This window comes from Schistocerca gregaria, chromosome 7, assembly GCF_023897955.1.
Source record: "Schistocerca gregaria isolate iqSchGreg1 chromosome 7, iqSchGreg1.2, whole genome shotgun sequence".
In the NCBI taxonomy this organism is placed as follows: Eukaryota; Metazoa; Arthropoda; class Insecta; order Orthoptera; family Acrididae; genus Schistocerca; species Schistocerca gregaria.
This window is the reverse complement of record NC_064926.1, coordinates 328,454,808-328,471,835: the sequence shown is the minus strand read 5'-3', so window position 1 is coordinate 328,471,835 and position 17,028 is coordinate 328,454,808. Positions and strand designations below refer to the sequence as shown.

Genomic DNA, 17,028 nt, shown 5'->3' with positions numbered 1-17,028 from the left:
CATTTCAAACACTCACAAACAAATGCCAACATGCAGAACATTGGAGGGAATGATGGAGAACAGCAGACTAACACACAGGCTTTCACACAAAAATAAAGTTGCTATGAAAAGTCTACTTGTTTTATCTTTACTTCAAAACAGTGCTTAGTTGAAAAACACACTTTGTGCGTAGATTATATGACTGAACAAACTAAACCTGATTCGATACTCAAGGTTGATGTCATAACAGAAATGATACATGTGTTAAGCACATATTCAAATGAAAATGGATCATATTTTTGTATCACAAAAGACGGCAAATCAAAGTAAACAATACAGAAATGTTTTCTGAGTAATGGGGTTGGGGGAAGGGGAAGGTAAACAGAATCTGCTACAGCAAGATAAATGCACAGGAACAGCTGCAGGAAGCACAATTAAATACATAGGACTGTATGTATAGGCTAGTCAGATACAGTATGGGACACAACAGGGGCACAACAATACAATTGTAGTACAAGGCAACTACAGCCGTAACTACAGGCAGGGCTTACAGCAAGAAATTAGAAGCATCCCAACATTAACAAACATAGAACTCATACAGGAGTATCTGTGCAGGAGACACATTCTCATCCTACACACTGAGACAGACTGTCACTTTGTTTCAAAGGGTAATCGCCTAAGCTACTTGTTGGTTGTCAACCACAGCATTTCAGTATTGTTATTTGTACTCTGTCTTGCATAGTATGGCATCATAGTGTCCACATAAAGCAGGTGCACAAAGAGTACTTCGTATTAGTGCAAATGTGATTGTATGTAATTTTATTAAATTTACGTTATTAGAGGGAAATGAGAAATGCACAACTTCCCCTACATCAGGGAAGTTTTTCATAATGAAACACTCACCATTACTATGGTACCTTCCCTGCGAGCCATCTATGCAGCTACAGCTCAAATTATATTGCATACACTCTACTTTGCCTGATGCAAGACAACAGTAAGGCAACCCGCAAAAGCAGTGTCTTATTCTATACACAAATAAATTCTAGATCCTATTGTGTGACCTGGACAAAATGCAGCCAAAGAACATGATTTTGATTCTTTTATGCCAATGTCTACCATTATATACTGAACAGTCTTTTCTTTTGTTTGTCAGTGATACTGCTCAGATCAAAAACTTTCTTTTGATCTTCCATGTAATATAATTCCCCCCTCAGATACTGTTCCCAGTTGATTAGTGTTCCTTCCAAATAACAGATAATGCATTGTGCTTGGTCCATCAGGTTGGATGAGCTGTCTTATTTAGTGTCTTCTCATCAAATTCAAAAGCTTCCCTCTTACATGTATGTCCTTAGCATATCATTATTTTTCCATAATTTCTCTTTTACAACACACTACTGTCAACCTAGAAATCACTTTATCATTAAAAAAGATGATGACCAAGTAAAAGTGATGCAAATATGATTCCCAAGTTTGTCAAACATGTAAGTTGAGTTGAAAGTTTCAGCCACATCAGTTCAGAGCCATTAACCATATTCCTGTCAACAGAGGTCTTTTGTCATTTTACCTGAAATTTGTTCTTGACTCAGTTGTGTGTTGTTGCCAACATATGAATGAAATTGTCTTTCTGTGATATCAGTCTTATACCCGTCCACTATGTAAATAAAATTCCCCTCCAAAAGCATGTATGAAAATAAATACTAAGGTTGTTGTGGCCTTCAATCTGAAGAATAGTTTGATGCAGCTCTCAATGCTAATCTATCCAGTGCAAGCCTCTTCATATCTACGTAACTACTGTAACCTACATCCAGTTGAGCCTGTATACTGTGGTAAATCACTGGTTTCCCTATTTTTTTTTTTTCTCATACACCTGCCTCCATTGCCAAACTGACTATTCCTTGGTACCTCACAATGTGTCCTATCAGTCAATACCTCCTTTTGGTCAACTCATGCCATAATGCTCTAGTCACCCCAATTCGATTCAGTACTAGTAGCTATATGACCAACCCATCTAATTTTCTGCGTTCTTCTGCTAAACAACATTTCAGAAGGTTCTATTCTTGTTTGCCTATCCACATTTCACTTCCATGTAAGGCTATATCACAAATAAACACTTCAGTGAAGATTTTCCAACAGTTAAATTTATATTAGATGTTAACAATGTAAAAAAAAGACAGATTGCTATTACCGTAAACAAGACACGTCAAGTTGCAGACAGACATGATTAAAAGATACTCGCATATAGCTTTCAGCCACAGCCTTCGTCAGTAAGTAAATACAAACACACACGCACACAAAGCAAGCAAGCACACCTCACGCACACGTGAGAATCAACTCCAGCATCTCAATCTCAGGTTCAGAATCTCGACATTTTGACCGCAGATGCTAGAGTTGAGAGTTGCCAATCTTGTGTGCCTGAGGTGTGTGTGTGTGTGTGTGTGTGTGTGTCCTTACTGATGAAGGCTGTGGTCGAAAGCTATCCGTGAGTATCTTTTAAAAATGCCTTTTTGCAACTGGACGTGTCTTTTGTACAGTAAATAGCGATCTGTCTTTTCCTACATTGTTGATATTACTACCTGCTGTTTCCATTGTTTGATATATTAGATGTTAAATTATTTTACGGAATTCTGTTTCCTGTACAAGTTACAGAGATCCTTTCACTCTCTGTGTTTTATCCCAGGTATGATTAGAATTTTGAAGAATGTATCCTCCTAGCCAACATAGTCAAAAGCCATCTCTAAATCTACAAATACAGTAAGCATAGGTTTGCTTTTCTTAAGTCTGTCTACTATGAACAAATTGCATGGTCAGTATTGGCTCGCATGTCCCTACATTCCTCTTGATGCCGAACTATGGCTTCTACTAGTCTTTCCATTCCACTCCAAATAATCTGTGTTAGTATTTTGCAACCACGACTTATTAAACTGGTGGTTTGGTAATATTCATACTTTTCGGCAACTCCCTTCTGTGGAACTGAAATTATTACATTCACCTGAAAATCTGAGGGTATTTTTCATATCAGGTGCAATAGTTTTATCCTGGTTGGTTGTCTAAAAGTTCTTAACAATTCTTCTTTGTTTGAACTTAGCTCTCTCAGTGATCAGTCAAATTCTAGCCGCAGTATCATGAACTCCCATCTCATTGACTTCCTTTTCCTTTTTCATATATCGTCTTTAGGTTTGAGCACTTTGTATAGCCTTCGTCTTTAGCTTTGAGTCTTTCGTATAGCCTTCTATAAGTTCCTTCCACCTTTCAGCCTTCATTTCTTTACTTGATAATGCCTTGCCACCTAACCTGTTTTCTCCATAGGTTTATTAAATTTTCCATTACACAGCATTAGTCTTTCCCATGGTCATGGATATTCTTACAGCTTTGCATTTCTCCACTAGCCATTAAAGCTGTATCATTTTAGACTTTCTGCCAATTTCTTTTTAAGAAACATTTATTCTCCTACCCTTTTCCTATATTTTTATATTTTCTCCCTCTGTAAATACAGCTTAATTACACTTCTTACAATCAATAATAAGAGTCCTTTTCTTCCTACAGTTGGAACATGTGTGACAAAGAAAATATCTCTACTTTTATCGAATATTCTTTCTTTACAGTGATGTAAGTATTCTTGGTCAAATAACTGCATAATCATTAAATAAAAGCATAATGGTACTGTATTCAAACTGTTATGACTTTTCTCAGATCACATTCCAGGAGCTTTAATTTTGGCAATATCTCGTGGCGACATTTTTATCACAATTTCCCCATTACTTGTAAACATGTAAACAAATGTGACTTCTTGATAATTTACGTGATGCTCTTTATTGTGCTATCTGTCTTCAGTGCAGTATTTTTAATCTAAATCAGCTATCTCTACCTTCCTTTACACATTCATATTCTTTACATTACAATTCAGTGCTAGTTTTCTTTAAAAATTATAGAATTACATTTAGAATTTTCATTTTAGAAGTCTTAATGCAGATAAAACTAAAAATAAGTGATCAAGGCAAAGCATTAATTTCATTTTCTATTTTAAAATACAAAAACAATCATAGTCATGATAGAAGATTCACAAAAAATTGAAATACAATTAATGCTCAGAAGGCCATGTAATGAAATACACATCTAACAACATAACATACAATAAACAAAAATAAAGTACAACCAGCATTGTTTTGAACAGTGAAAAAAATGCTCTACCTCTCTTTGCCTAGCTCTTTCCTCTTTCTCTGCCCTAAGGCGAATACGAAGTGAATTTGCACGCGCACACGCTTGGAAAGCTACTGTCCCCTTCCGCAATCGTCGATACCATTTCATTGCATGATACCTGCGCCATGCTGTTTGTATTACAATTGCTGCAGAAACTTGACTGCGAAGTTGACAAAGGGTTCTCTGTGCCAGGTACATCCTCCATGCACACTGTAGAAAATTAATTAATAAAATTAATTAAAAAAGCAATGTAGTATTTATGATAACACCTGTTTAGTAATAAATAACTTGTTCTTTATTTTCCTGTCTGCCTGTGAGAAAAGAAAAAGTATTAGAACTTTAAGATCAAAAGCAGTATTGATATTTAAATGAACTTGGTAAAAAAAATTTCTAAATGCTATTCATGAGGACACTATAGCTTGATTAAAATAGTTGTGTGATTGACAAATAATGTAACTGATGGCAGTAGCGGGAGGCGGCAGGGAGCACCATTCACACCTTGCGCGCCAGAAGTCACACCTCAAGCATTACAATCATGCAAGTTTTGCAAAGAAAAACAAAATCTGGGTGTCACTGTCTTCATCAACGAAAGGGTGGATCATGATGGTGGCAGGAATGGCAGTGACTGTCATGCATATGCTGATACTGTACTTGGATATTTAATGGTAAATCACAGGCAAGATGAATGCTCAGTAACAAAATGCCAAGTAGGTCAACACGGTAAATACCATGCGGTAAATACCATGCAATCACTAATTAACCCAACTGAACTAAAAAGAGGAAATAACTATAAGGTATGAACAGACCTTGTTTAACAAATTATGCTTTCAAGAGATGCACACTATTGATACTGGTTTATGAATCTAAGTAACTGTCATCTGTGTAGCCTAATCACCAGAAGTTAACTCAATAAGTAAAAAAAATAAAATGCTCACCATTACTTTTAACTTCATGATTATTCTTCCATCCTTTCATTATGTCTTTTTGGTGTGTTTCATTATATTATGCTATGCTTCTATCAAGATCTGCTTTATGATATCCCATGGCAAACATCTGCTACTGTCAGCACACATTTTTTATTGTTGTTTTTAATGTTGCTTAATTTGATCTCATACAAATTGTACCCCATTAACATAGTATGATAATGATACGATAGCAGTCTCAGAATTCTATACCACATCAATCATTTATAACACAAAGAGGCCACAGAGGTTCATTCTGATCCACAATATCTCCGATCATGTCATTATGGTAGTAAGATTTTTTCTACTATTTAAAAAAATTACAATATTCCTCAAGTCCCACAAAGACATTTGCAAGGGAAAAAACCATTTTACTGTATTTTCTTATGTGTACTGGCTTGACAGCATGATGGTATGATCTGTCTGCTTGACTCAAAGTATAGATCAAATTTACCCACAATTTGTTAGCTTAAACACTATCTTGAAACTAATGCGTACTTTAAACTGTATACTAATCCCTCAGCAACAATTTATTATATCTGAAGTGGTCACTTCTTTTAAAAGAAGACACCAGTTCATCATGGCTGAGTGTACTTTTTCCTCATGTCAGATATATAAATATGTTGTTGAACTTCATCATCCTGAAAACTGTCAACAACATTAGAGATGATCTTCTGTCTCAAATCTTCCCTGGAATATTTTTCTTCCTTATTCTAATAATAGTGTTATTGTGAAATTGTAATATGTCTGTATTCTATCAGCACCACCTCCTCATTCAATGAATCCTCAAATGTTACTGCAATACTCATAAGCCTACCCACTCATGGCAACACACTATTCTTGTACAGTCACATCTCAGATCCTTCTCCTGCCCATTCTAGCAGTAATGAAGACTTGAAACAGGTAAGTACAGAAATGACATAACACAGACTGCAGCAGCACACACTGTAGTTGTAGGTAATTATGTTTGTGTTCACAGCCAAGAAATTGTTACACACGATTTATGAAGAGTATTAATTTTTATTTAATATTGTCTGTAGATCAATGCTTTTCCAATTATGTTTACAAAAATAATAATATTTATGCCAATGCCCCTTCTCGAGCACACCTATGTACATACCATATTATTGCAAAAAAGGCTACATCAAACAAAAGTTTCAAATGATCTGAACAACTGTAAACTTACGCAATCCACAAATTAATAGTTCACTGATAGCCCTGGAAGATAATTAATCATCAAGCATAAGAGACCTGCTAGTCCAACAATTAATAGTACACTGCGCAACATTATTTGCTTGTCACAAGCAAATACTACCCTTTATTTTATGATTAATCTTTGGACTGCAGTTCCTTTTACTTGAAGGGACTGTGTCATTAAAAAAGAAAAACAAAAATAAAAACTATAAAACTGAAATGAAGACTTTAAAATTAAAAGCGAGTATACAATGCTTACCCCACATGAAAGATTTTTCTTTGTGAAGCAGGCATATTTAAACAATCTTGATTTTTTTTTAAAATTAAGCTTCAAAATGTGTGAATTGTGGCAACAAAATATGGAATTTAAGATGTATCGACTTATGAAAACAAGTCAAAGGTGGTTAAATATATTGTTCACTGGTAAAGAAAACCACATGATATACCTCTACTGATTTTTAGCACTTTTAAGCAAACAATAAGTCCTAACATAAATGGGTGATTGTATAACAGTAGCAGGAGCAGCAGCACCAACAAACAATCTGCAAGTCAACTGATTACTACTAATTGCATTGTAATAGGCATGAATTCATGAGTGTTTCATAAGTTGTTGGGTGAAAAGTTACTGATTTACACAGGTTACTAGAACTGACAGATGCAACAATAGCAAAATAATAAGACAGTAAGTTTCAATTTATTTGAAAAACTGAAAATTACTGCTTATGAATTAAGTGTAAGGTTTAGAAGAAGAAGAAAAAAAAAACTCTTAACTTCTTCATATGCTGAAACCTAAACATGGCTTACACGAACATCCACACTGTCTCCTGCAACTTTCAAAGTAATATCAATACAGAGAGCGGAAAATGTAAGAAAGAAAATAAATAAATCAACATGATAATTAAACCAAAATTAAACCAGTTTCACTTGCCATGTATATCTGAAACAAAGCAGATCATGTATCTTTTTAAGCTACCATTATTTCTACTCGTAACACCAAGTATGTCTACGACTGAAAGTTTTTTATATTGCTCGAATATCTGCAAATTGTACTAATACTTTTTACCAATTTCACAGCAATAGGAACAAATACCCCTCATATTTAGTAATGAGATAGAAACAATGATAATAGTTATTCCTAAACTATCAATTCACCTTTGACAGCTGTTGCATTAAATCACCACATTCTGCTGCAGCTCCCCAGACTCTGTTAATGACTAAGTGTGGCCTCTGAGTTTCTTGCAGGGGTACGGATAAGTTAACTTGAGCTTCCTTGCTGACTCCTATGCTCTCACGAAAAATACAGTTGCACCGTCACTCAGGTACTTGATTGCTGTTGACAGGTAAGCGTACAGCAGAATACGCACCCCATATCTCTCGGTAGCTTTTCACAGTTTTGGTCCTGAAGTTGCTTTCGCTTACTTTGTCTGTTGTGGATTCATTTTAGTGCATTCAATTTTGCTTTACGTCTTACTGTTCATTAATAGTGGCATAACAGTGCTTTTCTCACTGTTAAGATGGCATTATTGTAGATATAAAAACTGCATTCAATTTTGCTTTATTTCTTGCTGCTCATTAGTAGTGGCATCACAATGCTTTTCTCATTACCTATTCTACAAAGAAAATGACAAACTGTTATCATTAAACTGAGGAAGAAGACCATAGAGATGATCACAAAGAGGGCCAGTGAGGATGATTTATTCGTTGTCCATGTGAAAAAGAACCCCTCCACAGATTCTGAAATCAACAACCCTAAGCTGTCTACATCAGCAGCTGTAAAACTAAAGTCTTATGTTTCAACAAGAGATGTAATTGATAGTTCTTCTGAATCTGAAGTATCCAAAAGTGATAGTAACTTTCAAATGGGTCACCAAAATTGAATCATGAACTGCTGAAGGGGAAGCAATATTTACATCTCTGCTGAATTGTAACAACCATAATCCACCCATACAGCCGCATATATTAGCATACCACGTCCGAAATTTGGGCAGGTGCAATGGCCCCATATCAAATCCGCCCAGGGATGAACCAGGCTTGTATCCCACTCCCCCAATAGTTACATGATTACATACAATTATAAAGCGTTTAGACTCTTTCAAGTGAGTATCACTACATGCGAACAGTCAGGGTGCACATATTTCCTTCCAGGGGGAACAGGGTGGCAGCAGGTAGGGATCAGCCAGCACTTAAATTAATCACTCCAAATTCAATAGCAACCATGTTGAACAAAGGCACATTCACAGAGAAGGTACAAAGTCAGAAAATAGTTTTTACATCTACAATAATGCTATCTTAACAATGACAAATCACAGAGTGACAGGAGGAGACATCAGAGAAACCACTCCACAAATGCTCAGCACAATGTGAGGCCAGTTGCTCATGTAACCTTGGCACAGGTAAAATCCCAAACATGGGCTATTTAGCACAGGTAGGGGCATTAGACAATAATGAAACTGTGCTCAGTTTGGCACATTAAGAAGCACATCTGCTGCAGCCACAGTGTTCCAAGCCACACATGGACCCTAATTAACTAACTCACAATCAATTTAGCTAAAAAAATATATTGCATATCATCTTTATTTTTCTCTGGAGAATCTGATTCTCACCTATATCGTTCGTTTTACTTCCAAGTTTCACATTACTCTCTCCACATTGGACAGTTACTCGTTAATTTGTTTTACCAGTTACTCCTAACTTCACAATACAAGTATTTCAGCAATCTTCCAACTGATTTAGTTCCTTAAAAGATACACAATTCTGAAATGCAGGTCTACACAAATCTGCTCATGACTGTCACCATTAACTGAAAGTCGCAAGTGCAATACATTTTATACTGAGTTGTGTTAAGACGGTAAAAAAGATACATGCGCCAAAGGAAAATTCCTGAGAATGAAATAACTAAAAAAAAAACTGGCTGTGATATAGATAAAAGCACTATAAAGATGTATACTCCACAACATGAAAGATATATACATCTTCAGGTAAAACACATGTAGGTTAACATATAAAATTCAACACACATCAAGAGCACAGTGCAAAGCACAAGGCCAAGAGAAGTAATAGGCACTATGTATATGCAAGCATACAAGGTGTTCCAAGTCAATAATGGGACTGGTGTCAGAATTGTGGCACACTGCAAACAAAGTTACAACTAACTCTTATCCCTTCAAGATACTCCCCTCCTCTATCTATATACACTACTGCAGGTGTTTCTTCCATTGTTCAAAGCAATGTTGTAGGTCATCCACTGTCACCTTCAACAATTCTGCTGTTTCTGCTTTTACCTCTCCAACAGACTTTTAATTCATTTTCGGGAACAGATAAAAATCATAGGGAGATAGATTTGATGAATATGGAGGATGTTCAAGCATAGGAATGAGCTTGTCCACTAAAAACTGTTTCACAGATACGACACTGTGGACTAGTGTTGTCCTGATGCACAATCTACGCATTGTTTTTCTACAAATCTGATCGTTTCTGCCTAATTCTTTCCCTTAGCTTGATTAGGGCATCTCTGTAGTATTTCTGATTAACGGTTTGACCCTTGGGCACCCATTCGTCATGATTTTTACTTGCTTCTGAAAACCTTTTTGCCATTCAAAAACTTTCACAAGTGACAGAATTAGTATAAAACAACTTGTTTAAAAAATGAAAACATCCTGCTGGCAATTTCTTTAATTTAATGAAGGGTTTGATGTTAATGCACTGCTTAAAAGTTCACCAAGCTTGCAGTACTACTATAGAACAATATCTTCTACAACCGAGGCTCAAAACCAGACCAAAATGTGAAATGAACAGTGGCTGCTCTTGAAGGTTCAAGGTCAGCTGCATTTAAATACCAACCTCAACCTCACCACTTCTTTGATGGTTCGTTAGTATTCATATCTGTCAGCACCTATCTTCTTTGGAACAGAAATTATTACATTCTTTCTTAAATCTGAGGGCATTTCCTCACTCTCATATTCTTGTACACCAGGAGGAACACTTCTGTCATGGCTAGCTTTCTCAAGGATCTCAGTAATTCTAAAGGAATACTGTCTATTTAAAGGGCTTTGTTTCCGCTTAGTTCTTTCAGTGTTCTGCCAAGTTTTTCTCTTAGTATCATATTTCCTCCCATCTCACGTTCACCTGTTTCCTCCTCTTTTTCTATACTACTGTTCTTAGTTTGTTTCCCTATACAGACAAACTACATATTCCTTCGAGTTTCAGCTTTACCTTCTTTTGTTAGTACTGGCTAGTCATTTGAGCTCTTGATACATCTGATTCTCTTTTCTCCTAAGATCTCTTATTTTCCAAATCATCATCTATCTTGCCCCCAGTAATGCATGCTTCAATAGCCTTGTATTGTTCCCTAGCATTCCTGCCAAGTCATTTTGCACTTACTGTCAATCTAATTTTTTGGACTTCTGTATTTCCTTTTGTCCACTTCATTTGCTGCATTTTTTTTTTCTCAGTCCACTAATCAAATTCATTATCACCTATGATATCCAACAATTTCTTCTGGGCCTTGTCTTTTTATCTATTTGATCCTCTGCTGCCTTCACTATTTCATCTCTCAGTGACACCCATCAATCTTATACTGTACTCCTTTCCCCTGCTTCAGTCAATTGTTGCCTAAAGCTCTCTCTGAAACTCTCAACAACCTGCAGTGCCTTCAATCCATATAGTTCCTATTTCCTGAATTTCCTGCTCTTCTGGAATTTCTTCAGTTGTAATCTGAAATTCATAACCAGTAAATTATAGTCTGTACATTAAGAGGTGCTATCCACAATTTTCAGGACTAGTGCTGTGATCTGTTGAAAACCTTACTTTTGGACTAATAGTCACCATTACCCATGAAGTAGTTCCCATCTGCACATACACACCAGTCCCAGCACTTCTGCCACTGGTCAAACGTTTTCTAGAAGTCATTTTCTCTGAGGGTGTTTCTCACTGCCAGCAATGCTTCTTGAACCCTCTCTAGAGTGTCAAACTGACAGCCTTTCAACTTGAGTTTCAGTTTTGGGAATAGCACGAATTCGCAAGGTGGTAAATCTGGCGAGTACGGTGGTTGGGGTACAACCGCCAAGTTGTTTTTTGCCAAAAAGGTCCTGGATAGCAAGGATGTACGACAAGACACATTGTCGTGATGAAGCAGTCAGTTCCCTTGATGCCAAAGTTTGGGCCATCGCCTCCTCATGTTTTCACGGAGCCATAGCAAAACGTCACAGTAGTAGACAAAATTCACTGCTTGGTTGGGTGGGATGAATTCTTTGTGCACAGCTCCCATGGTATCAAAGAAAATGATGATCATGCTCTTCACTTTGCTCTTCACCTGTCTCGCTTTTTTGGGTCTTGTAGAGCACAGGCTCTTCCACTGGGACGATTGTTGCTTTGTGTCTGGGTCATAACTGTAAATCTAGTTGAATCACTGCAAGGGTCTCCGTAGAATTTTTCCCGAGATTTGCACAGAATTTGATAAACGCGCACTATTATGTTCACGAATGCATCATAAAACCGACACACACCAAACACAGAGTATTACGGAAATCACTAGGCATGCAGTAAGTCATCTGCTCTCGCCACCTAGCGGTGCAAAGGTCTACTACTCCTAATTTCCAGAGGGCAGCACCAGTTCCAAAAAAATTTGATTACACCTCATATAGACACGTCTGCCCCTGGAAATGTCTTTAAAAATTATAAAACTGTTTCAAAATCTCTGTGTAACCATTAACAATTCATCTGAAACTGCCAGTATCCCAGGTCTCTTTCATGTAGTCAACCTTCTTTACATGTCTTAAATCTAATGTTAGAAATGATTAAATTATGCTGGGTGCAAAATGCTACAAGGAAGCTTCCTTTTTCATTCCTTTCTCCCAGTCCAGCTTGTCTTGCTATTTTTCCTCCCCCCCCTCCCCCCCCCCCCTCTCTCTCTCTCTCTCTCACACACACACACACACACACACACACACACACACACACACAAATTCCAGTGACAAATAATTGCCTTTATCCAATCATATGTTCTTTCAATCTCTTCACCATCTGTGGAGTTAGTTGGCATATAATGTTGTACTACTTTGATAGTTGATACCTTCACGTTTATCTTTTCTATGATAATGCATTCACTACACTGTTCATAGTAGCCTACCTACATTTCTATTGTCTTATGCAGTTTTACACCTACTCCTGTGTTACATCTAGGTCATTTTTTGTTGATATTACTGTACGGACCTGACTGTATGTTCTCTTCTACCTGCCTTTCTATTTCACTAATCTCCACAATATCTAACTAGAACCAAGCCATTTCCCTTTTTAAATCCTCTTATCTACCTATTCAATTACAAAATTTCACATTCCACACAACTAACAGAATGCAAGTTTTATATTAAAAACAAAGATTCCAAGACTTACCAAGCGGGAAAGCGCCGGCAGACAGGCACATGAACAAAACACACAAACACACACACAGAATTACGAGCTTTCGCAACTGGCAGTTGCTTCGTCAGGAAAGAGGGAAGGAGAGGGAAAAATGAAAGGATGTGGGTTTTAAGGGAGAGGGTAAGGAGTCATTCCAATCCCGGGAGCAGAAAGACTTCCCTTAGGGGAAAAAAAGGACAGGTGTACACTCGCACACACACACACACACATATCCATCCGCACATACACAGAAACAAGCAGACATATTTGTGTGTTTGTGTGTTTTGTTCATGTGCCTGTCTGCCGGCGCTTTCCCGCTTGGTAAGTCTTGGAATCTTTGTTTTTAATATATTTTTCCCATGTGGAAGTTTCTTTCTGTTTTATTTACATCGTCATTAGAATGCAAGTTTTGTTTCTTCTGATGACATCCTCCCGAGTAGTCCCTGCCCGGGGATATGAATGGGACTATTATAGCTACAGAATATTTTACACAAGAGGATTTAATCATCATTAAGCCATAGAGTAGAACTATATGCCCTCAGAAAAAAAAAGTAATGGCTGCAGTTTCCCCTTACTTTCAGGAATTTGCAGTACCACCACAGCAAGGTCACACTGGCTAATCTCATATGACCTGATAAGTCCAACAAACAAGCAGTTACTGAAAAGGCTGCTGCCCCTCTTCAGCATCCAAGCCTCTCCAAGATACCCTTCCATTGTGGTTGAATCTACAGTACAGCTATATGTACTGTCAAGGCACCCAAGACACTACACTTCAGTAAGCTACACTACCATTTGTCAGAATTTCACCAGCTGGGAGGAAAAATGTAGTAACAATGAAATTTATCCCATACATTAGGGAAATCATAATACAAAAATGATTAAACAAAGGAAAATTAGGTCACTACTAAAATTATTAGAATTACAGAACTGCCCATGCACTCTGAATGAAAGCAAAAAAATGCTCCAATTGCAGCCTCTGGCCATTGTAACATTGAATCAAACAGGGCTTGGATAATCTGCTAGAGAACATAATGCCACATGGTCTGCAGACACATTCACTAAGCATCGACCATGCTTGCACGAGGACCAGAACAAAATAGTTGCAGACTGACCCCACCCCAAACACATTCAATGAGCATGTCAGGCAAACATGCAAGCAAGAGAAGCTGTGGTACATGCCATTCTTTGAAGAAGGCTTGCACACTCCTTGCTAGATGTAGATGGGTATTGTCCTGCTGGTACATGGCATGTGGAGCTTCCTGCAATAGGAGCAACGTCTCGTGTTCTAAAACTTCCCCAATGTAGCGGTTGCTCTTCAGCTTGCTGTAAATATGCAGTCTGCCTGTGCCTGATTGCATTCACCACAGTAGCACATAATAAGTACACAGCCATTACTGAAGGGCAATATGAATTGGGGCTCATCCAAAAACACAAGATTTTGCCACTCAACGCACCAGAGACAATGTACACCACATACCTATGGCAGTCTGAAGCTTCATCAGTTTCGGGTCAATGCAAGCCTTTGTAACAACATGTGTGCTACCAGATGGGCCCTCAGTAGATAGTGTTAAAGCTTAACGCGGTAACATCCACATCTGTTCAATGCTCCAATACCAAGCCAACATTGTGGACGAAGCTATTCTGTCAGTTATGGCCATGCGGACAAGTTATTGGTCATCCTGCACAGTTCTCGTGTCATGTGGTCCAGTACCCGTCATCGTTGTGTACTATATGTCTCCTATCCACTGGCTCCACATAATCATCACTGTTGTAGCAGCACACTCAATATGAGCCGCAATGTCATGGAATAACAAACTCATTTCATGGAGATCAGCCATTCTGACTCATCTGAACTCTTATGGCTGTTATGGTTTACTGTAGCACCCAATCACACCAAGTGTGGTCCTATTTTTACCTTATACAAGGAATTTGGTACCATTCCGGGCCTGTGTGTTGCTGGTCAGAGATGGGATGTGGTCCTTCCGAAGACTGAGTGATATTGTGACCCAAATGGTGAGGAGAATGAAGTTCATGGCAAGCCAAAAGTTACGGGCAACAGGAGAGGCAGTCTAGTGAGCCATCAGGCATAGCAAACACTTGGTATTCAGAAATGTGACTTGCTGGAGTTGTGCCGGTTGGCACCTCTTTGCCTATCGATAGGTTTGCTGCGGTTGATGGGCTGTGCGTTGTGCAATGTTGGGAGGATGGCTGCACATTGAGAATGGTGTTTACATGGGGGACTGTGGAGCGACAACAAGGAAGTGTGGGTTGTATAGGGGCAATATGCAACCGAACATCTGTGGAACACGTGAGGCTATAGCAGTCGGTGCTCTGCAACTGATGTTGAAACTTGCAGTGATTATTGTGGTAAAGTCTGTGGAGACTGAACTGCCTTCAGAGACAAACAGGGCATGTATATCATGGACATGATGGTATGTTTCTTTACAGGGAACGTGGTAGATGGGAGCAGCTTCCTGTTCTGTAGTATGGATGGACTGAATCAAAAGACTGTTATGTGACAGGTCTTCTGAGTAATTTCGTATGGAAAGGAATCTTCTGCTCTGAACTGATATCATTTATTGCTTGTTGTCACTATGTTTTGCCAAAAACTTATGGACGACATGGTTGGTCTTTGGTTTGGGACCCTCCAAGCAATATAGATCTCACAAAACGGAACATACATTATTGGTGTTTTATTTGTGTATAGGGTTAGTGCTTATGCTGTGGTATGAGTATAAAATTCACAATATGGTGATGTGGGACTCTGATATAGTGCATTTTTGGTATTAAATCATTTTCATCCACCTGTGGGGTGCTAACCATGTCATTGGACCCCTCGTACGTATTTCCGTATCTTGCTGGGCAGCAGGAGCTGTATCGTATGGGGTCTCTGTTTCAGATGAACCTTAGGTATAGTAACTACCTTTTATCTGTATGGACAGTAAACAGAAACGCCCTAACGAGTAATGCCTGTTAGATGAGTGGAAATATGTCATGCTGGTGTCAGAAGCTGCAACTTCATGAGCCATTTCACCAAAGTTCTCAAGTTACATAAATGTTGGTTTTGTACCTCAATGACCCTTATGTTGTATACTAATGTCCTTTAAAATTTAGTAATGAATGACTTAGATTGTAGTTTTGGATTTTAGTTATGCTATTTTGGCGATAGTGAAAATTGTCTCCTAAAACTATGGGGGGGGGGGGGGGGGGGCCTCTCTAGAAAATTATAATATAGAGATGTGTGAGTATAGAATGACAGGGAGTACATGAAAGGTTCACACTAAAATCTTTGTTTGAGTAATTCTAAGCTGCACCCATTTTGGAGCAATATATGTCCTGTCAGTACTACAGGGTTTCTTTCACTATTAAATGTAGGATAATTCATATTTTTGAGTTAGGGAACCCATGTGGTGTTGCTTTCAAATGTACCGTATTTACTCAAATCTAAGCCGCACTTTTTTTCCGATTTTTGTAATCCAAAAAACTACCTGCGGCTTAGAATTGAGTGCAAAACACGCGGCAGTTCTGAAAAATGTTGGTAGGTGCCGCCACAACTAACTTCTGCCGCCGAATATATGTAGCGCTACACAGGCATGCTTTGCAGGCACAAAGATAAATACTGGTGCCAAAGCCTCTGTGTCAGTAAATAAACTAATAAAAAAGTGGAAGACGAGCTATTTTTTTTCTCCGCCCAGAGTTTCGACCATTGCATTTTCATACATTATCCAACGAAGTAAATACAAATTCCGTATTGTTCATCTTCGAATGTAGCAGAATTTCAATGTACTACGAAAATCCTACTTGCAAGACTGTTTGGGATGTTTGTCAATATGGCCAACTCTACGTTCTGAATTTTTTCCTACCTGTGAGAAGAGATGGTTGCTAATAGGAACCTGATGAAATGTGAATCACATACAGTATTCTCTTCACCATAAGAATAATCTGAATATAAACATTTTGCCATGTATTCTTTCGTGTTTGCTGCTATTTTATTTAAATCCTGTCTGCCTAATGGCAAACGCGGAAGAATATATGTATCATGTCATGTTTATATTCGTATTATTCTTATGCCTAATAGTGATACAGTCAGAAATGAAGCACGTCAAGTGACTAGATTTTTAAATCTAAGACGACTCTAATTTCTGTGCAGAATTTGATGTACTAAAGAAGCGGCCGCAAAGATTTTCAAACGGAGAAAAATTTTCGCCTTACTCTCGTTCAGAACATGTTCTATCATACGCAGTCTATTATTTGGTTCTTGTTGATCATTATCAAAGAAAGCAGCAGTGTAAGTAACAAC

General features: G+C 37.9%; 1 protein-coding gene across 4 annotated transcripts in view; it reads right to left on the bottom strand.

The window, feature by feature from the left end:
- Window positions 1-17,028, bottom strand: part of LOC126281172 (unconventional myosin-IXAa-like) — a 312,562-nt gene that overhangs the window by 122,133 nt on the left and 173,401 nt on the right. For all 4 annotated transcript variants that reach the window (XM_049979854.1, XM_049979856.1, XM_049979857.1 and 1 more), the window contains one exon: window positions 4,168-4,386. In XM_049979854.1, the coding sequence (XP_049835811.1) occupies window positions 4,168-4,386 (219 nt within the window). The remainder of the gene's footprint in view (window positions 1-4,167; window positions 4,387-17,028) is intronic.